The sequence below is a fragment of the Rhinatrema bivittatum genome, chromosome 9 (assembly GCF_901001135.1).
Source record: "Rhinatrema bivittatum chromosome 9, aRhiBiv1.1, whole genome shotgun sequence".
Classification (NCBI taxonomy): Eukaryota; Metazoa; Chordata; class Amphibia; order Gymnophiona; family Rhinatrematidae; genus Rhinatrema; species Rhinatrema bivittatum.
In genome coordinates this window covers 22318140-22343517 of record NC_042623.1, presented here as the reverse complement: position 1 = coordinate 22343517, position 25378 = coordinate 22318140, and the positions used below count along the sequence as shown (strand labels likewise).

The window sequence follows — 25378 nt, the reverse complement described above, 5'->3', positions numbered from 1 at the left end:
AAAAAAGATTGCAACTGAGCTTTGTAGCGCAGAGAGGGATCAAACAGAAATCCCAGGACTTTCTCCCTAAAACTAACATTTATTCTATTAATAGGAATAATGGAGAAGTCACCAGACCTGAGCTTTCTTGAAAACCAAATAACTGCAGTCTTATCTAGGTTAAGAGTAAGGGCATTATTAGCCAACCAAGTATTCACAGCAGAAATACAGAATGTAATCAAATCTAAGGTGGCCTTAAGATCATCAGCAACTTCAAAACAAAGCTGAACATCATCAGCATATATTTTGAAGCTTTGAAGGACAAATTAAAAAGAGTGGGGGGATAACACTGACCCCTGTAGGACCTCAACTCCTGAGTGAATCCACTCTAAACCCATAGAACTGATCCTAACCTATTTCCGCTGGGAGAGAAAAGACAAAAACCACTCTAGAACCTTGCCTGCCAATCCCAAAGCCCTACGTCTGGTAAGTAGGATAGCATGATTTACAGAATCAAAGGCAGAAGATAAATCTACGTAAATACCAATCACTGCCTTACAAGAATCCATGGCACTTAGCAAGAAATCATTAACTAAGGCCAAGATTGATTTACTGCTATAATTGCTAAGAAAACCACATTGGCTTTTATGTAAAACTGAATGCTCACTAAGAAAGTCCCCAAGTTGTCGGAGGACCACCTTCTCGAGCAACTTATCCAGGGAAACCAGATTGAAAATTGGTCTGTAGCTTTTATCATCATTTACAGGCAATCTGCCTTTCTTTACTGGTTGAATCAAAGAACATTTAAGGATCTCTGGAACTGTCCCTTCGGCAAGTGGTGAATTAAAAAACTTAGAGAGAACTTCTACAAACTCATCTTTCACAGAACTGAAAATCCAAACAGGACAGAGATCTTGGAAGCAGTGAGACCTCATCATCCGATCAAGATGACTCTCCACCTTAGGCACAAAATCAAAAGTGTTCCAACAGTTACCAATTCCCATATTGGCAGGTAATAAATCAGAGGGACGACCCAAAGCCAGAGCGGCCATTTTGCTGTTAAGAAAATCTGCATATCCTTGCGGTGTAATAGTGTCCCTTGAACATTCAGTTTGAGAAGTCTGCAAAAGTCGACTGACCTTAGCAAACAACTGAAACAAGCGATTCAAAAAAAATTTTAATAGAGCTGAAAAATACTGCCATCAGTATTCATAAATATAGAGTTTTCTATACTCCTAGCGTAAAGTATGGAAAACTCATAATTCTCTGGGAGTGGCGCGTTTGCATTCTAAGTTCCCCATTAAACCAAGTCACAGCCCCAAATTTGACAGGGGCAACGGTATCAGTAACAGAGTCTGAAATTATGAATCTGCTAAAGCAGTCAAAGAATCAAAAGAAAGAGTACTATTTTGTTTGATCCACTCTCTTAAATTCTTCTGTATCTTTAAACCTCATGATGTTTAAAATGAAACTTGAACAAAACCAATGAATGGTCTGACCATGTGTCCTGTTCAACAGAAATATCAAAAATAATATTTTGGCCAATAAAATTATCAGGGGCAAGAATCTGATCCAAAATATGCCCTGCCCTACGTGTCGATTCTGATATTGAGAAATCTGCATAGATGACCTAATAATTCAGAAATACGTCTTTCAGCTTGCTATCACTGTGGATGTTAAAATCACCTACAACCAAACACTTTTGAGATCTGTCAAGTGGTATTGTTAAAGAATCAGCAAGTAACAACAGATCATTTCCCTAAAGGCGAGGCGGACAGTAAACAAATCCCAGCAGCCAATCATCAATTTTCAATTCTAAACTTTCACTTCCACCTCCTAATTCAAGAGAGGTTAAGCCCAATGACATACTCAGTCTATAAAATACTACGACTCCACCCCCTAATCTGCTAAAGCCCGTTAATACATGTACTGTTCCCCTACCATGGTTTTCTCATGTTTTAATATTGATTAATGAATAAACTCTTCTCTCCTGAAACAATGAATCCTGATTTTCAGCAGTGGCAGAAGTACAGCGTAGTGATAGCAAAAACAAATTACACATTTAAGTACCTTTGCTTTGCTTCCTTCTAGGAGGTTTATTGGTTTTTAACATGGTTTAGTTTCTTACGGAAAAGCAGCAGTACCAGCAGAAGAAAAAAAAAAACTTTGCAAATAATTCCATTGGCAAAATATTTAAGCGTTCTCCTTTTGATTTCATTCCTGAAGAAAGAATAATGTCAAAAGTGTTTTAAAGCGCCTCCTACTTAGTCACTTCCTGCGTTAGGAATCCAAGTCGGCAGGCCGACTCCCTGGCTGCGCTTACAGCCCCTGGGGAAGGTAGTCTAAGCCATCACTCCAGAGCAACACCTACTGGCCAGAGGCAGGGTCCACGTTAGCCAAGCTCCAGAGGGCATCATAGCCCAACAGAGTTGATTCCAAGTGACAAGGAAGCCCCAAAAAAAGGAGCAGAAGGAAATTTCTGGATATGAAAAAAGGAATCTAAGGTTGCTATGCTAGTTTTCAACAACATCCAATATGAGAAGTAAAAACACAGTACAAGCTTGCTGAGAGGACTCCAGTAAAAGCATCCTTACACTGGGAGAAGGACCAAAATTCAAAGTACTTGCACACCTTTCACCCTAAACAATTTAAAAAAGGTGGAATAATGCTAAAAACCTAAGGGGTAGATTTTCAAAGGGATGCGCGCGTAACCCCTGAAAACCTACCCCTGAGCGCGCCGAGCCTATTTTGCATAGGCTCGGCGGCACGCACAAGCCCCGCGACGCACGTATGTCCCGGGGCTTTCAAAAATGGGCGGTCCAGGGGCGTGGCCAGGGGTGTGGCAGAGGTCCGGGGGCGGTCCCGAGTCCTCCGGCACAGTGGCCTGTGCCAGGGGTTGGCGCGCCGGCAGCCGCGCGCAAGTTACGCCTGCCAGAGGCAGGAATACCTCGAAAAGATAAGGTGGGGGGGGGGGGATTTAGGTAGGGCAGGGGGGGGGGGAGCTAAAAAAAAGTTCCCTCCAAGGCCGCTCCAATTTTGGAAGGTGGGGTGGAGCTAAAAAAAAAAAAGTTTCCTCCAAGGCCTTGGAGGGAACGGGGAAAGCCATCGGGGCTCCCCTCGAGCTTGGCGCGCACAAGGTGCACATGTGTGCACCCCCTTGCGCGTGCAGACCCTGGATTTTAAAATCAGGTGTACATTTGTGCGTGCCGAGTAGCGCGCACAAATGTACCCCGCGCACGTAGGAATTAAAATCGGCCCCTAAATATATTAAGACTGAAAAGAAAGATAACCAAAACCAATCAGTCATGCGATGAGTTCTTAGCTCACAAAAGAAAGAACATGAGAGTTAATACAGGCAGCAGGGGAGCACAGAAGTTCTCCCACTCCCACTGCTGGACCACACGACCTGCAGACAGCAGCTAGAGCCTGCTTAACACTGCCGTGGTACGTTTCCACTACATTACAGAGCAGAGCGGCGCTTCTCAACCCAGCCAGCCTGCTTTTCAGAAAATCCACTATTAGCGCAAGCTAAATCTGCATGCAAATTTGTCTCATGCATATTCACTGTGGATATCCTGAAAAACCCAATGGGCTATGGGGTCCCCAGGGCAGGTTTGAGAAGCTCTGGATGTAGCCCAGATGCAGTGATTGGAACATTTGAAAGTATCATACCAGAAATTTGGATACCCCTGGGAGGTCAATTAAGGAGAAACTCAAAACACCAGATAAAGACTACCAAATCCATCTGGTCTGCCCATTTTCACTACCTGCTAAAGAGCAAGCCTCACTTCTACAGATTCTCTTTGCTTGTCCTAGACTTTTTTTTTTATGACCCCCAGAGTTTCCTCCAGCTCAGTTGGAACCAGGGCTGGAATCGAGTGCCCTGAGCTTTCAGTTGCAAATACCCAGTGAATTTTTAACTCCTCTGCCTTCCCCAACATATCCTTATCTGGCCACTGCAGCAACTATCCTGGGCCAATGACCATGCACCAGGACTTCTTCTGGAGCAATCACAGGCCCTGAAACCAGTCACCAAGAGCCATCTTAAGCAAGGACAGCGATTCTCCCTCTTCTCGCCCTCCCCTAGAGGCATCTCCAGCCCCATCTGACCTGGGTAGTGGAAGAGCTGAAATTCTGCTGCTGAGCTACTGTGCCAGCCTACTAAAACCTCTACAGTTGCTTCAAAACGTATCAGCAAGACTCCTTCTAGGGCCAAGGAAATTCAATCACATCACGCCCCTCGCTGATAGCCCTGCCCTGGCTTCCTGTACAATCTAGGATCCATGATAAAGTGTTGTCACTAATACTCAACATCATCAAGAATATCGATCCATGCCCAGTAGGGGTGACGCCACAACTCTATACGCCACAGAAGGACCCAAGATCACAAAACAAAGGTCTCCTAATGGTAACCTCCACTCGGAACACACACCTAACGCAAGTAAGAGACCGAATGTTCTCCATCGCGGGCCCCAGCTGTGGAACTCACTTCCAGGGCCATTATGTCAGATAACAGAAAGAAAGAACTTCAAGCGGGAACTGAAAACATGGCTTTTTAGAAAAGCTTACGATTTAATGTAAACAACCATAATACTGAGACTTACTTTGACAGGACAAGAGATAACGCTAGTTGAACTATCGAAGGTAATGAATGAGATAAAAGTATTACTAGGATGATTAGAATCTATTTTCACTGTTATGTAGACCTAGAATGAATTAATATGATCTAAATTAGATAGGAACTACTTTGATATCCTTAAAGATGTATGATTATGAATAGAATACGTATTCTCTGTGATGATGAATTGGAAGAGTGAACTTTAACACAAAGCACATGACCGTTGATTGTGAAAATGAATGCTAATACTGTAAACCGCTGTGATCTTCTTTTGGAACAATGGTATATAAAGCATCTAAATAAATAAATAAAATAAAAATCAACTTCCATTTCGAACCCACCACCTCTACTGGTCTAGGCGTCCATCACCCCTTTCCACAAACACAGGAAAGTATCTGACGGGAAAACATTTTTACCTGGCACCTTAAAACAAATGTAAAAATCACAAGGCCAATCCTTCTTGGTAGTTTCTGTTATATTTGCATACTGCCTTCCTTAGACATAGTCCCCATAAAGATACACCAGGGCATTGCTCCAACAAGATAAATTGAAAATGAGAACAAATGCATTGTAAGTGAAAGCATGGGGCTGGCCTTGTGGCTCCAGCTGCCGTGATCTATGGCATGGGGGGAGGGATCAGGTCTTGGATCCCACAGGTCCAGGGAAGACAGCTGCTGCTCCAGAGGTGCTTCCTACTGGCCAACCAGTGATGCCACCCTCTGGCATGGGGGCCCTGTAAGGGTCACGTGCGCTGCCTGGGCGGAGGAGCTGGGGAGGGTCAGGGGGAGGAGGAAGAAGCAAACATGAACCGAGATTTGTGAAATAAAAATTGTCTGCTGAAGCACAGATATGCAGGGTTGAGGCATTGCCATTGAGACACGGATGGCTTGGCAAGCACTGCAGTATTATTACATGTGATATTCTATCAACTCTCTCTCTATATATATTATATACATAGATATATTACACATACACACTTGTACAAATGCACACACGCACATACACACAGAACTATAAACATAAATACGGATAAATACACACACAGACACACACACACAGGATATAAATTACTTATTTTAAAATAAAGAAACGTTGTTATTGGGCTCTAAACTCACAATATATTCAGAGCCAAAGGGGGCAAGCACTTTGCATAGAGAGCTGGCCACTAATGAAGCTGTAAGAAACTTCACCCCATGCCCCCTCCCCCTTCTAAGTTCCAGACAGATTCTCCTCGCCTCTCAATTGCAGCTCTGAGGCAAAAATCAAGAAACAAATTATTTTCTTACACATCAGCTCCCTCCCCTCCCCACCATGGCTGTCAAGTGCCTGACCCCAGTTTGATAATCTCATTTCTTGGGAATCAGAAAGCTGGAAGCCTGAAGCTTCCCAGAGTGCTAATTGTGGGCCTGCTCCATTGCTAATCAAAAAATTGGATGTTTTGCATGAAAATGCTCCTCTAATTAATTCTCAGTCATAAAGCGCCCTGGTTTTAATAACCCCTTCTTGATTGGATAGCCTTTGAAGAGACAGCACAGCTAATCCGCTAAACTAGGAAACACACAGGCAGAGGAAATAACAAGCAAGCTTACAAGGTCTGAACTGAATGATTGCATTAATACCATCAAACCGAAAAAAAAAAAAAAAAGAACATAAAATAAACTGTGATATTTCGTATCAAACAAAGCAGCTGCCCAGAGAAATTCTAGCACCCTCCTCCTCTTCCTACTAACACAACTCCATTTTTACACTGCCGACTGCTCTCTTCCCCCTCCTCTATCTGTAACCAGGAGGATGTCCACATGTCACGTTGTCTATTTTAATAAGGCAAGAATCAGGCATGATAGGTTTTGTGTGGTTTTTTTTTTAATTCCCTTGTCCTTCCTCCTTCCTGCCTCTGACTGACAATATATTATCAGACGCATCTCAGAGAGATGCTCAACTGTACTTTCATTTTCCAAAATGTCAAGATTCGTTTTTGTCATCGGCAGAGAGCGAACACTGCTTGCCTATGCCAGCATCCCATGGATTAATTCCAGCGCTTCCCCCGGACCTGACCCCTAAGTTACACAGGCTTTTAATTGATAACTTGTCTGCTTTCCTCCAGGAAAGAATCCTAATTGGTGACACTTGGTTTCATTTACTATTCTCTATCTCAGTCGGTTACTATTTGACTAACTAACCTTTGCCGTCCCACACAGGCCAGGCCAACTGCTTTACGCAACTGAGAAAGGGGGGGGGGGGGGGGGGGAAATCACATGGCAGTCACGGCCGCGAGAGCAGAGGTAAACCAGCTCCACCCCCCTCCACTGCAACAAGTTGCCTATGGCCCTCCAAATGACAGCACACCTGCCACCGCACTTCCTTGCAGCCTGCAGATTCATCTCCCCCCATGCTTTCTGACGCCCCCCTACCTGTCCCCTCCCCACAGATCCTGTTTCTTGTAGCTTTCCTACCTGTACCTTGCACGGCCTTCACGCTCTTTCCCCCCCGGGGCAGCTCTCCCACTCAGTTCCCCCCTCTTCCCGCCCCAAGTGAGTGTAACGTACCAAGGAAACCTGCTTAGGTCAGCCCTGCATGAGGGGGGAAGGAAGCAGGAGTTCCCCCATAATTGGGATAACTACAACTCTTAAGGCGGGAATGTGCGGAAGCAGAACACAGATCCAGGTAGCCGCTCATTTCAGGACGAAGCCTCCTCCATGAGCTCCCGGTGAAAGCCTACCGAGAGTCATCGAGATCTGCTGGATTTACAGCAATGAGAAAAACCAAGGGACAAAGATTAACCCTTGAAATGCCGGGCTCCTTAATGTCTCACCACCACGTTTAAAAACAGACTGATTAATAATTTACTAATAATAATAATGGTCATCCTCTTCATCCAAAAGAATGCCAACTTGTTTTACAATTTAGTGTTTCTGAAACAGTGCTGGACTGCAGGAAAGCTTTCTAAATGTAGTTGGAGAGAAGCTACAATGCTATTATCGCTTTGATTCTTAATGGTAAATTAGGCTGGTTAAAAATGGCCTGCCCAAGGTTGCAATCAGTGGTAGGGAGAGACAGGTTGGATCCCAGGATTCTTCCCGACTGCAGTTTAGTGCTCTAGTCAGCGTTCACCAGGACGGGGCAAGGAAGCTAGGGTTTTGCAGCAGGAAGCTTTAGCTTGGTGAGCTGTCCCCTCAGTCTTGTCCTGAAAACCTACACTACACTTCAGCAGCCCTCACACTTTGGCCAGGGTAGCTGCCGGTAGCCCACCCTCTGCTTGGCCGCCCTATTTCCTTCCTTCTTGGTCCAGCAATGTAATCTGTTGAATGCCTTGGCTCTGCTGTCCAGCTTGCTCCAGTCTTGTATTTCATGCCTCTTCTCTTCTCCTGTTCCTATATGTACTTTTTTCTTGGGCTGCTCCTGATTCCGGCCATACTGCACCTTTCCGGCAGATTTTACCTCCTGGTTCGACCACGGCCTGCTCTTCCACTGCCTGCCTGGATTTTTAGGATTGCCTTTCCGAGCACTCTTTTGAAGTGAGGGCTCTGGCACCGACGGCACCTCAATCCAGTCAAACACAGCACCACCAAGCCATATCCCCTCCCTGTTTTTCAGCACCAATGTCCCCCTTTGTTCTCAGCCTCTCAAATGAGACTGTGCAACTGGAAAAAAAACCACATCGACAGTGGGTTTTGTTAAGTACTACTGCCCAGTGGACAGGGACCCACCACAAATTCAATGTATACATCTTACTCAATGTTTTTCAAAGCGCTTTAGCATGTTGGAACGGTTTATACTGGAAAAGCGAGGCTGACGGGCGATCAGACAGCCTGAGTGACTGCGCTGTGCGCTGCCATGCAGAGGGCCTTGGCTCAACCCTTGTGGGTCAAGTCTTCCACGCTCATGGCACCACATCCCAGCCCGGATTCCAACTGAGCTGAAAACCCAAAAGAGCAGGAAAAAAAATTGTCAGTCCCTTCCCCCCCCCCCCCCCCCCAACACACAAAATAGTTGTACAAGTACTAATGAGGCGTTCAAGGATTGTACAGAGTAGACTGAGCAACATTAATCAAAGAACACAAACTAAGAAGGCTATGGACAATTTCAGTACAGGAAATCTTTTTTTTTTAATGGTAAAAGAGATCAGGTCTTTGACAGGTTATCAGTGGAGGCTTTATCAGTTTAAGTCATTAAAAATTAAACTAGCCCTTTTCCTGGCTGCTGCACAGACATTAGTGAGCACAAAGATGAATGAATGGCAGTAAGTTCAAGGGAATAGCAGCACACTGCCTCGAAGGATGGCTGGATATAATGGACAGATGTCTTCTGTCAGTCCGATGACACTGAATTACCATCACTGTTTTACTGCACAACGTTGATTAAGCACCACTGTACCAAAGATCTCCAAGCAGCACATCCTAACCTTACCCCATTACACTTGCAGGGGTAAACTAAGCCAAATCAAGGAAGGGAGAAAAGAAAAATGTATAATCAACCAAAAAGATAGAGGGGCACAAAAAAGAGAGTACAAACAGGTTGTAGCTGAATTCTGAAGGACATCAGTAATGTGAAACTCATAATTTTACAATTATATTTCTAACAGTGGGTAACTTCTAAAGCAGGCATACAGCTTCTTCGTGTGACTCTGATCCAACAGAAATATCAAAGCAAAATGGAATCAAATGTAACAAATAATTAAAAAATTGAAACCCTTGCTTCACACATCTGATTTCCGGACAGTTTTACTAGCCATGTTGTTTTCCAAAACAGATTATTGCAATTCACTCCTCCTAGGCCTACCTAAAAATGCCACCCGCCCCTTACAAATTCTGCAAAACACTGCAGCCCGTATCCTTACCAACACAAATTCAAAGGAACATATTACGCCAGTTTTGAAGGACCTTCACTGGCTCCCCATTCAATCTCGCATACAGTACAAGACATTAACACTGATCCATAAAGCCCTCCACAATCCTGAAATGAAATGGTTTAATAATTCACTGCAATTTCAAACTTCTATTAAGCCAACTAGAAATCAATACCTCGCCACATTACAGACCCCCTCACCCAAACTATATAACCATGCCTCCACCAAAGCACGAGCGCTTTCCTTTTCTGGCCCATTGTTATGGAATACCTTGCCCACTGAACTGCGCCTTGAGCCATCTCCCAAAACCTTCAAGCAAAAACTCAAGACATGGTTATTTACACATGCCTATACCTGAAATATATATGTCGTTCTTCCCTTTATATGCCCTGCCTTATTTACCCAACACCCCCTTTCTCTACACTATATCTAAGTTCCCCTTTTTATGCCCTTACTGTAAATACCATTCCATACATTTGCTCTTAAATGCACCTGAAGCGCTTTCTTCCCTCTCTTATCACCCCTAATTTATAAATCCAACCCCTCCTAACCTGTCCCTACTCTCATACCTAATTTCCTAATATCCCTTTACTTTCCAGTCCTGTTCAACTCAGCTCAGTTAAACCTAAATGATAGTTCGGTTTTAAAAGATTCTACTTGTTTTATGTTTAAATATATATATTCTTACTTTTGTTATATGTATAATGTTTATTTAACCCTGTTAAATGTATAACGCTCCGGCGTAAGTTCCTGTTCATTGTACACCGACGTGATATCTTTGATGAGCGGCGGTACATAAAAAACTTTAAATAAATAAATAAATAAATAAATAAATACATACATACATACATACATTTAATGGATAACAGAAGACCACAGGTGAATGTGGTTCTAAAGAGATCACAATTACAATGGCACACATAGAAACAAATGCGGAATAACCCTGCTCTGCAAAAAAGGCCCTAGCTATTCCTCCTACTACGGGAGAGTAGAAGTGGCCCATCCGAAGGCCTCGGGAACTAAGGAGTGACAGAGTGTCGGGCGATTCCTCAGGCAGAAGAGTCCATGGTAGGCCTTGCTGCATGTCAGAAAGCCACTGCAGGACTTAGAATTTGACATAACAGATACCTCCAGGCAGGTATCTGTTTATAATCTAACCAAACAGGATTAGATGCAATGTCCGCGCAGGGAATAACACAGCAGAGCAAATTACAATAACCTAGCCTGGATTGCACTTCTTTGCTCTCAATTATTTAAAAAACACCAATTTTAGTAGTAGCCCTACTTTACGCCGATCCATTTTACCCCATTTAAAATGAAAGGTACCTACCACTTCATGATTCAACACTGCTGAAGGAAAATTGCATCTAAAACTGCCCTAATGCTTTAGAAGAATAAAACGTAGTGTTGTTTGAAGATGTCTCTGGCAGGTTAGCCAGACTCCTCAATGAGGCTGAAAATGTCAGACCCAGCTGAGAAGAGCCTGCAAGGGTGGGTGGGATATTAGTGAGAGACACAGTATCATGTCAATGTCAGGTATCCAGCTTTAACGATGCGGCTGCAGGGAATCGGTTCCCTCACTCCATTTGTTCAACCTCTATTGAGCTCCAGTGTATGATCTTATCCAAGGTTTTGGACCGTCAGTGTTTTAGGTTTATCAATGATATTCAGTTATTGGTACACGTCAATTCTGATCAGTCTACTGTGGTTGGCAATTTAAACCTGCATTTGAGGACATCAGTCATTTGGCATTTAGATAACAGGCTTAAGTTAAACCCAGAAAAGTGGAAAAGTCACACTAATAGAATACTTACAGTTTCTCCTGTTGTGATAGAGATCAAACTTCAAAGTAAAAAGGTAGTTATATTCTCCTAATTTTTTCATTTGCAGTTGATCTGCAAAGCAGAGTTGCTTACCTTTAACAGGTGTTCTCCAAGGACAGCAGGATGTTAGTCTTTATACATGGGTGACATCATCAGATGGAGCCCCAATCCGGAACTTTGATCTCAAAGAATCTAGAGATTTCAGCATGCCCTACTGAGCATGTGCAACTCCCTCAATTTATGATATAGCTAATACATGAAGAAACCAACTCCCAGGGAAGGCAGATGGGTTTCGTGAGGACTAACATCCTGCTGTCCTTGGAGAACACCTGTTACAAGTAAGCACTTTTCTCCGAGGACAAGCAGGATGGTACTACTAACACATGGGCGATTCCCAAGCTATAGGCTGTCCGAGCAGGACAAAGCAGGAAACTGCACCATGGTGAAAGCACCACCTCTATTCCTTTTGTCTGTGAGGCAGCCGACCACACAGGGGTCTAGGCAGGAAAAGAGTTGTGTTCGACAAAGAAAAAACTATAGACACAACTGAGACATAAAACCCATGTGCATAGCAGAGGAGTAATGCGAGTACCAGCAATAAATATACTCCACATCACGGAAACATTACAAGCAGGGTTTCAGATCAGTAAACCCTGACAACAAAAGTAAGTCTAGACCCTCCTGAATACAGGAAAAAATCTAGAGATGTAAGCAAGAGGAGGACTCTTGAATGAAGACTGCATAGTTTCCTTCGGTGTTACAAGACAACCGAAAACCCAACTGGGGCCCAACAGCTACCCAGAAAGAAACTGTGGTCCACTGGCATCTGAAGGACAGAATGCATTTACAGAGGTGCACCCATGTTTGACCGATAGGCACAATGGGCAAAAAAACCCAAGCAACGCTTGGAAGAATAATCAGCAACAACGGCAGGATGTGTGACAGACTCTACGAGCCAAAGCACCAGACACAGCTGACCACCAGGACATCATCAAGAGTTTCAGGTGATGAAAGGCAATTCCTGAATGGAAGCGCTAGCCCAAACCCCCGAGTAGGGAGATAAGTTAGGCCTGAAGCTCACCCACGCTGCACCCTGTCAAGGGCAGGGCTATCCATCCTGTCTACAAGATAGTTCAGGTGAGCAGGAAGGCATTTTGTACAACCTAGTGAACAACCTAGTGAAGTGAGAAAAGCAAAAGGCAGTACTGGCCAGAACTTGGTGAAAATATAGGGAAAAGTGGTGTATCTTTCCCTGCAGGTATACACTAAGATATACCATGAATGCCCTAGCTTTTCTTCCATTCCTTTCAACCTTCCAACTGGAAGTCAGAAGGAGTGAAGAACACAAGGAGGCAGACTGCTGGATTGCAGGGGTAAGAACAAGTTGCTAGGTGATGTATCTCTACCCCAAGCGAATAACTTGCTGCCAATTCCTGCAGGGAGTTACCCACTGAGATAGAGCCTTCAGCCTGCTTAGAACAGCTGAAACTGAGAGCAAATCCCCCAAGGAAGAAATCCAGAAACAGTCCACCAAGAGACAGGAAGCCGGGGTACCGAACAGGATTCCTTCACTGGCCTGGCAACCCTAAGGTTACCAGGGCAGGGTCAGTGTGATCTTGGAACAGATTGCCATGAACCTGTGTTAGGTATTAATACCTCCACCATGATTATATATACTTCCCCCAAGGAAGCACTCGATCCAATAAATGGAACATTCGTTGCATAAACCAGGACTCCCCTCGTCTGTAGACAGGTTTATCCCTAAAATAGAGAAGTATAGCTTGTAAGCCATTGCAACAAAAGAGCAGTACACCTCTGTTGTGATGTCCCTCGTCCCCCAACTCCCTCAGCAATGGATATGACGATAGGTTGAAAGGCATACTTGCTAATTAGATGGACTAGAAACCTCCTCACTGAGGTACGGTCCCTGACGCGAGAATGACTGGCAATAGTGGTCCTTATCAAAAAATGCCCATTGAGCTCAGCAGGTATCAAAGGTGATTCCCAGATGGGAGAAACCACTAATCCTCCCTGGGGAGCTGCTCTGGAATGGCTCCCTCGCAAAATAGACCTGCTGAGCCTTTGGATGATCTTAGGAGAGCACTACCACTTGAATGGCTCTCAGAGCCTGCGAGGAACTGAGTGACCACCAGTCAGAAGCAGTGACATCCCTTATCTGGGAAACAAAGAATGAGGGACACCCCTTGTAGGGTCCAGAGGGGAACCAATAAGGGTTGCCCTGGAATCCAGTCAAATCTCCCCTTCCTGAAGGGACAGGAAAGCAATGGGAATCAGGGTCTTCTGAACCCGAAAAACCTTTCAACTCTCTAGTGATTGTAACTCAACTCTCAACCGATCGTTGAGATTCAGAAGCAACCAATCTGCCACTGGAAGCTACCCTCAGATGGGGTAGGCCACCATGGTAATCAATGGAGGGACCCCAGCAAAAAAGGTCCAATGTCCACCGCTGCTGTCCCCTGGTTCTGGCCTACAAGGAAAGGCACCAATTCGAAGAATCGAGGCTCCAGTTGTTCGACCAGGAACACTGTCCTAGGTCAGTCCTGTGGCTGCGGCGCACATCTTGTTATGCTTGCCATGAGGGAAAAACACACACACACAAACCCCCATACAATAGAGGGCACCTGGAAGAATAGAGCTTTCCACTACAAAAGCATGATGATTAGTACTCATACAGTGGTATCCCATCCTACAGACGGTGGCCCACCTACGAATCCACACACCGTGCTTGTGGGTAGAATCCCACTGCACAGAGAGGACTGAGCACCACCAGTTAGAATCATTAGCTGCACACTGCCAAAAAGCAATCATAGAGTGTGTGATGAAGCCTTCCTCGCCAGTGCTCCCCAGCACTTTGTGGTGCAAAACTGCCAAGGAGGCTGATATCTTGAAGAGACAATGACTGAACTCTGCATGGCTGAGTACTGCACAGACAGGGAGAATGCTACCTGCCATTGCCCGAGACACTTGGAGCAGATGCCATGCCATACACGACCGAACATGCTGCACTCCACTGTCACACTAACTCCCAGTGGAGTGAATAGGAACAGTGTGATGACTGCATCCCCAGTACCACTGGGGCTCCAGTTATGGCATGGTGGTGGGTGGTGTACTATGGCATCGCCCCCTTCCAATACCTAATAATGCTCCAAGAGGCTGGACACAGCCCTTGAATTGAACAGCTCACCAATGTTTCTCTCATGGAACGTCAGTAGCGAAGTCCATGGTGACCAACGGTGCCCATGGTGATATGTGATTGTGTCCTATGGCATCCGACCATGTCCGCTGGTGCCTACCTTGGTGATGGCACCAATAGGGCCAATAGCGCTCTTGTGCTCACCAATGATGCATCACATCAAGGGCACCAAACGACGTTGCACTCAGGGCTTCGACAGCGCTGGACTATGTCTTGATCAGTTCAACAGTATAGAGCGCCATCCCCGGTGTTTTAGGTGCCTGCAGATATTGACAGCCCGGTGGCACCAAAGAGACCCGGTGCCCGAAGACATCGATGGACCGATGACAACCAAGGATGCCAGGAGCGCCTGCAGGCAGAGGCTCTACAGTCCCAACATCACCCCAACTTGTCTCATCAGTGCCTAAAGGATGATGCCCCCACCTCCCCAAGCCCAGTAGCTCAGGCCCCCGAGATCGTTGGTATCCATGATGCCCAATAGCCATACGCCAGTGATGTGACAGCAGAATGCCCCTTGGTACCCCGTCAGGTCACTGCAAGGAGTCCCAGGATGCCTTGAGACCATCTCCAAGCCTGAGACTTCTTTTTTTGGTTTCACACAGCGTCTGACGGCTCTGATAGAGGGTTAGTAATATGATTACTTGGAATTTGACGACCTCGCCTTCCCCACTTCCCCACCATTTGCCCCCTGAAAATAAGGGTCATTGATAGGGATGGGGCAGGGGGTAAATTGTTTTATTAGGGATAAGTTTCTGTAAACTGCCTCGGATGGCGACCTCAATGGCAGTGCTGGTCCCCGACGCGGTCCTGACATCGATGTGTCAGATAAACAATGCACTGGTCACAGATGTGCACAGGCAACCGTTACTGGGCTTTGCACCAAAGCTGCTTGCCCATTTTCCTGCTCACCCTCTCTCTCTCTCTGTCTCAAGAAGACTGCACTGCCATCACAGGCAAGCAGGCGGGGAGGCTACATTGTACAGGGCTCCTGCCCGTGGAGACTAGTTCCTTTGAATGTGGGGAGGATGAGTTCCCCCCCCCCCCCCCCATACACACAGGAACGGTGTGGTCCTCGATCTCTTCACTGTCTGAACCTCCATCGATGCTGACTGATTGGTGAAACAACATGGAAGTCCTGCCGGGGTAGAACTCAGGCGAGTCCCCAGGATCAACGACTTACAGGATCACCCACGGTCTGCATTCAGTCAGTACTGCCAGCACATGACACAGGCACAAAGAGAGACAGAGTAAAGAGAGGATACACATACTAAACTGCAGGTGAAGTATTTATTTTATAAGGGACAGTAACAAACTCTGCCAGACTGCACAACGACTAAGGCCCACCATGCGGCTGGCAGACAGTGGAAAGAAGAGGAACAAGAAAAGAAAACTACCATAAGGGAAAGGAAAGAAAAACAGCTGAATCTCTAGAAAAAAATCACTTACAAAAACTGAGAGGATAGAGCAAAGCTGAATACTGTGAATACATGGCTCCACAGTTAAAAAAAACAAAAACAAAAAAAAAAAATCAGACTGAGGGACTCTGCCTAGGGGGCAGGGTGATGACTAAGCTGCACATGCTCAGAAGGGCATGTTTGAAAGTTCTAGAATCTTTGAGATCAAAGCTGCGGACCGGGGCTCCATCTGATGATGTCATCCATGTGAGAGGACTAGCATCCTGCATGTCCAAGGAGAAAGTGTAATCATTTTTGGAAACAATGGTCCTGAAGATGATTACTTATGCTTTGGTCCAAAGTCTGATAGATTACTGTAATGTTCCCTATCAAAAACACCCAGGAGTAGCACTGAAGAGACGGCTGCTAGGGCGGTGATGGGCTCTATCAACCCTGTGGGGCATGGATTGCGTTGGTTGCCGATTTTTCCGCATGTGAAGCTGAAGCTTCTATGGATTATATTTAGAGATTCTAGATTTTGGATGTTTATAAATTCAGGAGTTTATTTTCCAACAAATTTGAGAGTACCAAAAATCGGTGCTTACTGGTGTTTTCATGGAGCTGGTACTATTGTTTGCCACCTTTTTCGGTTGAGTAGCTGAGTAGTCCTTAGCATGTGAGGCACACAAAAACAGCAAAGGATCCAGGGCAGGCAATGGGGGAGTGAGAGAGTAGGAGGGGACGTGGTATTTTTCCCGTGTTTACCTAACATCAACTTTTTTTTTTTTTTTTTTTGCATCGTGGATGTTTTATCAGGGTTTCTTGGTTCCAACCTAAATCAGATGCCCTCATTTTATTTAAATGTATCCATAACCAAAGTCCGGAGTATTTGACAAGTTGCTTGGGATTTGTTGAGGATTCCAACACCTTCACAAGTTACATTAATGATAAGCATGGACACCTCATTACAGCTATCCCCTCCTTTAAAGATTACAGACTGCAAATGGCCCATAAAAGAGCATTCTCTACTATTCTTTAGGGAATAATCTTCTGCAGGAGATTAAAGAAGTATCTGATTTAGTCATTTTGTTCTTAGTTTATTTTTTTTACTATTTATGTACGTATTCTGCAAGCCGCTGTGAACTGATACAAGGAATATGCGGGTTAGAAGAATTTTATAAACATTTTTAGGAAGAAATTGAGAATATTTGTATTTAAAGATGCTTTCTCCTAGTCATCCGATAGCAATGGCTATCAGTGGGGATTTCTTTTTTTTTTTTAATTTATATTTAATCAAACAATTTATTGTTATTGTACTGTGTAATAACGTTTTATGTTTGACTTTCAACGTAAGTAATGTTTTTGAAGTTGTTAATGTTTTACTGTGCACTGCCCAGAATGATTGAAAACTGCATGGGGTGGATTCTAAATCTTTCTAATGAAATAAAAAGCTGTGCTGCACCAACCTTGCAGAACAAACTTCCATTGAGTTTCGTCAAGAAGAGAGCTATATAAAGTTCCCTCAGCTTGGGAAGTCCTGGCTATTTATGGAAGCTTTTGAAAGCATGGATGCTCCAGGAAGGATGGGGGCCTAATGAGCAGGTTGAGTAGGTGTACTGTGAGGCTGCCCGATTTCCAGCTGGGGACTGAGGAGGGAAGGGCTGGGTGGAGGTAGGGGTAATAGGTTGAGTAGCTGATCGTCTTAGGGAAGTCACAAGGGCCTAAATGGATCTGAGTAGTGTGTTTGGGGCAGGTGGGTTCTCTTTTGATGGGTTACATTTGTATTGTATTAATGTTAGGTTAGGTTTGCATACTGCCTTCCTTGCACATTAATCTAACCTAAAGCGGTTCACACAATGTAAAGGTAGTACAATAAATAGCAATGCATCACAAACACAACAATATACAGCACGTCAAATGTACAAATACATCAAAAATACTACAAACAACTAGAAAAAGTTGGCAATTTTGCCTCCCCCTTCCCCAGCACCTACTGCCATGAGGGGGAGACCATCTCCAAGCCTGAGACTTCTTTTTTTTTTTGGTTTCACACAGCGTCTGATGGCTCTGATAGAGGGTCAGTAATATGATTTCTTGGAATTTGACAACCTCGCCTTCCCACTTCCCCACCATTTGCCCCCTGAAGATAAGGGTCATTGATAGGGATGGGGCAGGGGGTAAATGGTTTTATTAGGGATAAGTTTCTGTAAACTGCCTCGGAAGGAACTGGATTAAGCAGTACATGAAGTATAACAACAATAACTTTACCTACAAATCAATATTCAAAGTAATGGACAGAAATCAGATAAGACTGCAAACCCTATCAGTGATCTGGCTGAGCCAAGTTGCATCTATTAAAATGACAGGCCTCCCTATATGACTACACTGATTTATCATAATACCCATTACAGTCCCTGCCAACCTCTCCAAAATAAATACAATGATCAAATCCTACACAAGAAAAAAGCAACAGGTGAGAATAGACTGGGAGATCTTACAATTCCCCATGGTAAAAGCACTATAAGGCTGCAAAACTCAATCACCCAGCAAAGTTCCCTGGGAAGAGGAGGAGGAGAATAGCTTGAATCCATATGGATCCTTTTTCAGAGCGATAGTCAAGCTGAACAATATGAAGGGAGCCAACAGTGAGACCTACCCATTAATGAAACAACCGACTGCAACCTAGGAAAAAGCTTAAAAGAGAGGGAATGCAATCCTTTCATAGTCAAAGAAAACTTTTCGAACAATTTATGGTTCTAGAGCATATGCAGGGCTCTTCATGTCTTGATTTTTAGTTTTAAAATTTTCTCAGGAATTTGTCAGGGTTTATTATGACAAGAACAAAACCAGGGGAAAATCAGTGGGGTAACGTGACTCGTTATTTTTTGGGTAAATATCAGGGTTTCTTTTGGAGGGTAGAAGCCAGGACAATGAACCAACATTAAGCAGATTCTCCTGCTCAACGACATCCTTAGCTCTACCTCCATCTCCTGCCCAACATGTCCCATTCTCTCCCCACCCCATCGCAGCAGCGGTGCCTCCTTTGACAGCAGCTTGCTGAGACTCCCGTGCTCTGCAGCACTGCACTTCATTTTCATGGGGCCAGGGAGCCTGATGGCAAGTGTTTCCGGTGGGCATGGCCGCTGCATTGGCAGTACCAAGCAGCAGGCGCTTTGGCTGCTTAGTGGTTTAACGGTTTATTATGTTAAACCTCTGCCTCTGGCTATTTCAGTTTCCAAGTTCACACGACCTTGTTTTATTGTAACTTTGCTTCTTCCTCAATATTAATGTTATAACTCCCCTGTTCCATGTGAACCGATATGATATGATCTGTATCATGAATGTCGGTATAGAAATGAGTTAAATAAATAAATACATACATACATAAATAAATAAATAGTGGGAGGCGGGACTTGAAAAAGCGCATCAGCGGCACTAGAGGGCGAGCAGGACTTGAAACGCTGCAGGTGTTTTGGCTCACACCGGCTCCCAGCAGTTGCTGGAAGCCTCGAGACACTGCCTCTGCAGCTGCTCTTTAATCAGCCTAAAATTAGGGTGAAAATCGGTTTAAACCAATTGTCACTTTTGGAAAAATCCAGGAATTTATGGGTAAAAAATCAGTTTAAACTGAAAAAGAAGAGTCCAAAGCACATGGGCATGATGACCAAGCTCAGAAAGGTAGGTGATGGTCTCCCAATTATATGGCAACAGTTTTATGGAGCAATTGGTTCGGGAACCGACAAGATCTAATTCTCTGTGGAGCACAGGTTTTCATGAGAGTTGTAAAGGTAGTGGGACCGCTTGGCAATAGTGATCATAATATGATCAAATTTGAATTAATGACTGGAAGGGGGACAGTAAGCAGATCCACAGCTCTCGTGCTAAACTTTCAAAAGGGAAACTTTGACAAAATGAGAAAAATAGTTAGAAAAAAAAAAATAAAAGGAGCAGCTACAAAAGTAAAAAATGTCCAAGAGGTGTGGTTATTGTTAAAAAATACCATCCTACAAGCACAGTCCAGATGTATTCCACACATTAAGAAAGGTGGAAGGAAGGCAAAACGATTACCGGCATGGTTAAAAGGGGAGGTGAAAGAAGCTACTTTAGCCAAAAGATCTTCATTCAAAAATTGGAAGAAGGATCCAACAGAAGAAAATAGGATAAAGCATAAACATTGGCAAGTTAAATGTAAGACATTGATAAGACAGGCTAAGAGAGAATTTGAAAAGAAGTTGGCCATAGAGGCAAAAACTCACAGTAAAAACTTTTTAAAATATATCCGAAGCAGGAAGCCTGTGAGGGAGTCAGTTGGACCGTTAGATGATCAAGGGGTTAAAGGGGCACTTAGAGAAGATAAGGCCATTGCAGAAAGATTAAATGATTTCTTTGCTTCGGTGTTTACTGAAGAGGATGTTGGGGAGGTACCCATAATGGAGAAGGTTTTCATGGGTAATGATTCAGATGGACTGAACCAAATCACGGTGAACCTAGAAGATATGGTAGACCTGATTGACAAACTTAAGAGTAGTAAATCACTTGGAGCAGATGGTATATCTCCCAGGGTTCTGAAAGAACTCAAAAATGAAATCTCAGATCTATTAGTAAAATTTGTAACCTATCATTAAAATCATCCATTGTACCTGAAGACTGGAGGATGGCTAATGTAACCCCGATATTTAAAAAGGACTCCAGGGGCGATCCGGGAAACTACAGACTGGTTAGCTTGACTTCAGTGCCAGGAAAAATAGTGGAAAGTGTTCTAAACATCAAAATCACAGAACATATAGAAAGACATGGTTTAATGGAACAAAGTCAGCATGGCTTTACCCAAGGCAAGTCTTGCCTCACAAATTTGCTTCACTTTTTTGAAGGGGTTAATAAACATGTAGATAAAGGTTAACCAGTAGATGTTATATATTTGGATTTTTAGAAGGCATTTGACAAAGTTCATGAGAGGCTTCTAGGAAAAGTAAAAAGTCATGGGATAGGTGGCGATGTCCTTTTGTGGATTACAAAGACTTTAAAAGACAGGAAACAGAGAATAGGATTAAATGGACAATTTTCTCAGTGGAGGGGGATGGGCAGTAGAGTGCCTCAGGGATCTGTACTGGGACCCATGCTTTTCAATATATTTATAAATGATCTGGAAAAGAACACGACATGTGAGTGCTGTGGCAGTCAAAAAGGCAAACAGAATGTTGGGAAATATTAGAAAGGGAATGGTGAATAAAACGGAAACTGTCATAATGCCTCTGTATCGCTCCATGGTGAGACCGCACCTTGAATACTGTGTACAATTCTGGTCGCCACATCTCAAAAAAGATATAGTTGTGATGGAGAAGGTAAAGAGAAGGGCGACCAAAATGATAAAGGGGATGAAATAGCTCCCCTATGAGGAAAGACTAAAGAGGTTAGGACTCTTCAGCTTGGAGAAGAGACGGCTGAGGTGGGATATGACAGAGGTGTTTAAAATCATGAGAGGTCTAGAACGGGTAAATGTGAATCGGTTATTTATTCTTTCAGATAATAGGACTAGGGGGCATTCCATGAAGTTAGCAAGTAGCACATTTAAAACTAATCAGAGAAAATTATTTTTCACTCAATGCACAATTAAACTCTGGAATTTGTTGCCAGGGGATGTGGATAGTGCAATTAGTGTACCTGGGTTTGGATAAGTTCTTGGAGGAGAAGTCCATTACCTGTTATTAATCAAGTTGACTTAGAAAAATAGCCACTGCTATTACTAGTATCAGTAGCATGGGATATACTTAGTTTTTGGGTACTTGCCAGGTACTTATAGCCTGGATTGGCCACTGTTGGAAACAGGATGCTGGGCTTGATGGACCCTTGGTCTGACCCAGTTCTTATGTTCTTATGATGAAAACAAGGTATTCTTTTTACTACAGAAAACAGCAAAGCTAACAAACATAAAAGGCCTATGAATATTTCCAACTCCAAGACTTTGCCACCAAAAAGGCTCACCAACCACAGAAGACCAAACACAACTAAAATGGCACTCTTTAAATGTCCACTATATAAAGGCAGCCTGTCCAGATTATACAGAATTCTGGTACCCCCTCCTCACATTGTTAAATGAAACTGATGACGTACAATAGAAACAAATCCACAAATTAAACTGCAAATGTTCTTTTACAGCTAACTGCAGGAAATATCAGTACAAAATTATCTTATGAAAGTGCCTGAAACCACCTGAACCAGACCAATTCATCCCAATGGGACGAGAGAGGGTTTCTTCTCCATGTGGTGACAATGCCCAGTGATGCAAATCTACTGGCAAAATATAAAGGCCTGGATAAAGAGATCCATAAGCCTAGTGACTCAGATTCCAAATTCTTTCTATTAGGATATAATAGCACAAACCTAGCATTTGGCACACACTTCCAACTGACAGATCTACTGCTGCTTGCAGCAAAGATAGCACTAGCCTAGCCACGTTGGGCGACGCATAGGCTGGAAAATATCGCAGCATCAAACAGAAACGATATGAAACACATTTACAAAACACAGTCCTCTTTGTGTGCAGGCTACTACTAATTCCTGAGAAATCTAACTCATCCCAAGTAGAGAAAACAGAATGCGAAAAATAGCAAAGGAACCGAAGCTGAAAGGGATTCCAGGATCCCATTCCCTTCTCCACCTGCACTCCCCCTTTGTTTACATTCAGTCTCCCCCATCCTTCTGTATTAACCCCATGTCTCTGTAAATATAAAATCCTTATATTAACGATAGATCAATAATTATAATTCACTGCCCTACATGTGGACGATATTGATTGGTCCTTAGTTAAGCCTGTAAGATGCGACTGGGATAGCAGTCTCCATAAGTAACCCGAGGACCACCATAACAACCATGACCTAAATGGTCCACGTTGATATATCCTTATTCTGTCATGTGTTGCAACTGAGAGGCAATTCTTTATGTACTGTATATTTTATAATTCATTACAGAGAATTGCTACAAAAATTATCTTCCTTTCAACCATAAAGTTAATACAAAAAAGGATTTTTCTCCAATTACTGCATTTAAAATTAATTGGTCATGCCTTTTTACTCAGTCATCTTTGATTGTTTAAGTCTAAAGGAAACCTACTTTACAATTATATTTTTTTTTTCTCTATCCCCCTTCAATTTGCCAACTAGGAAAACCAAATTAAAACAAAGTTTCTTCCAAGCAGGCATGTAATAAATCATGGGCCACAACCATGCATCTATTAGAAATGCTAACTATGAACAATGAATGTGGCAGTCCCAGGGGGAATGGCCATAACGGACGGTGCCCACATTTTATTCTAAAAAAGTGAACATTCTAAGTAGTAAAATATCAAAATGAGACCTTGCAATAAGATCAAAAGATTAAGGAACAGACCCAGAAACAGGCAGGTTGATATCTTTAATACTCTAGATAGTGCTGCTGTTTTAAAATCAAGCAAGCTTAAACTGCTACTGACAGACAACAAATGGAATGATTACCTCTACCGTCACTTTTATCCGCTCCATCATGCCGGTGCAGAATAAGCAAACATGGCATCATCCTTGCCCACAACAAGGTAAACAATTATCCCCCTGTCCCTCCAATCTCACCTTGGAGCTCTCCGCTCTTGTTGTACAGCTCCCGCCTCTGCTCACGGAGATAGGCGCTCATGCTAATGGCGTGGGAAGATAATTCAAACCTGCAGTGAGAAGCAGCAGTCAGTGATGGGTCACAGCCCTACAGCCGTCGCAGCATGCGCTGGGGGTCCATCTTCCCATCCAAGGGCAGAGAGGGGCAGAAACCCAATCAGATCAGAAAGAAAACCATTTCTACAACTGGAACTCACTGGAGCAAATGAACCAACTAATGAGGTCTGAATGGAGTTTCTGCCAAGGACGGCCTCTAATGCACCCCAAAACGAGACAGATAGCCCAGGCATAATATTAGACCACTTTGCCTGGTTTTTCTTATTTGAAACATCAGTTTCTATACCAAACACCACCCTCAGTTGCTACATTTGAATTCTGAGTTATTTTTAAATTTCTCATTTATATACAAATTGTGTAACAGATCATGGGCCTAATTCAGTATAGATTTTTAAACAAAAAGGCAGAGAACAGGGAACAGCTCTTTTTGAATTGGGTCCAATGACCTTTACATGCCTCTCTACCTCAGCATTTACAGCTTAAGTAACATGGGTTCTCACTCGTTTTTTATTTTGAATGAAGACCAACGCATCTCTCTTCTTTATGTAATTCTCACTCTTCCACTGTCAGCAGCAAAACAACCTGTGTTGTTTATTTGAGATATTCGCATTCCCCCTTATTTTCCTACCTTTCCCGTTTCGAGATTCCTATCTGACGGCCCAAGTTTCTTCTCAGCAAGAGAAGCTTCATTTCAATGTCTTCTTGTCCTGCTACAGACAGCGTTTCCAGCACTTATTGATCCCAGGAACATTTGACCATGGCCAATTACGCATAAAATAAGGTGACTGTCTCCACTCATTATAAGAGAAAATCGTTGCTCCTTCTAAATGGAAAATTGCCAATTAAGGCCCTGAAGTTATGTTGCATACGTGCCATGCTCCTGCCAGTCAATGGTTAACATGCTGGCCTGGTGCAATGGAAGCACTGCTGGGCAATTTTCCATATGTTATTGAAGAGGGAAAGGATGCCAACTGTTGAGAGAAAGATACTTTAAAATACCTTTACTACCAAAAAGTGACATGGGATCCTTTATCCCAATAGAGTATAAACAGGACCTCAGTTTAATGTTGTAGCTCAACGATGGCACCCGCAAGGCTACAGGGTCCTCTAATGCCAAGCGGGGTACTGGGTCAGTGCCAGCTCAGAGGGAGAAGTGCCCATCACTTACCACAGCAGGCAGTGTTCCTTGAAAGTTTCCCATCAAAGCACACAACAGGGCCAGGCTTACTCAACTTCACTGACCGCATGGGGTAGGATTTCAGCTTCAAATGAGCTATAACTCTCAACAGCAGGTACCTACCTGAAGAGGGAGCTCTTGGGTCTTTGTGGTTTTTTCTTTGCAAAAAAGGCTGCAAATTCCCAGCCCGTACTGGCGTAACTCAGCTGAGCGGATGGCTCGGATGACGTCCGCGTGTTCTTCATGTCCAAGTACTCCGTCAGCAACATCTGTAGAGGCAAAAAAATGAACAGTGCATTTCGGATGGGCAAACCGTAGCTGATCCCATGGCTGACATTTTCCCCAAACTGACTGACTGCCGTCATGATGCTGACACAACTTTGGGAGGCTAAAAGCAAAGCTCTGAAAGGAAAGAGCACAGTTCATGAAATACTACATCTGCTGAATGCATCACGACCCATTGTTCTTTATATAATGCATACACACCAATACTTTCATTAAACACACAGATACACTATGCATCCATGTTAAGATCCAAAATAGGATCTCACTCCTACCAGTAACCAAGGTCTATAAAAGTATGTCCATCATATATGGCCCAAGAACTGCACAAACATGAATTTATGACCT

The 25378-nt window shown here is 43.7% G+C and overlaps 1 protein-coding gene across 1 annotated transcript in view; it reads right to left on the bottom strand.

Annotated features, from left to right (window-relative positions):
• The window catches only part of EXOC4 (exocyst complex component 4), a 779245-nt gene that overhangs the window by 568299 nt on the left and 185568 nt on the right, over window positions 1–25378 (bottom strand). Inside the window, exons 8-9 of the mRNA XM_029615101.1 lie at window positions 24872–25017; window positions 23476–23564 (exon numbers count right to left, since the gene is read on the bottom strand). Coding sequence (XP_029470961.1) covers window positions 23476–23564; window positions 24872–25017 — 235 coding nt within the window. The remainder of the gene's footprint in view (window positions 1–23475; window positions 23565–24871; window positions 25018–25378) is intronic.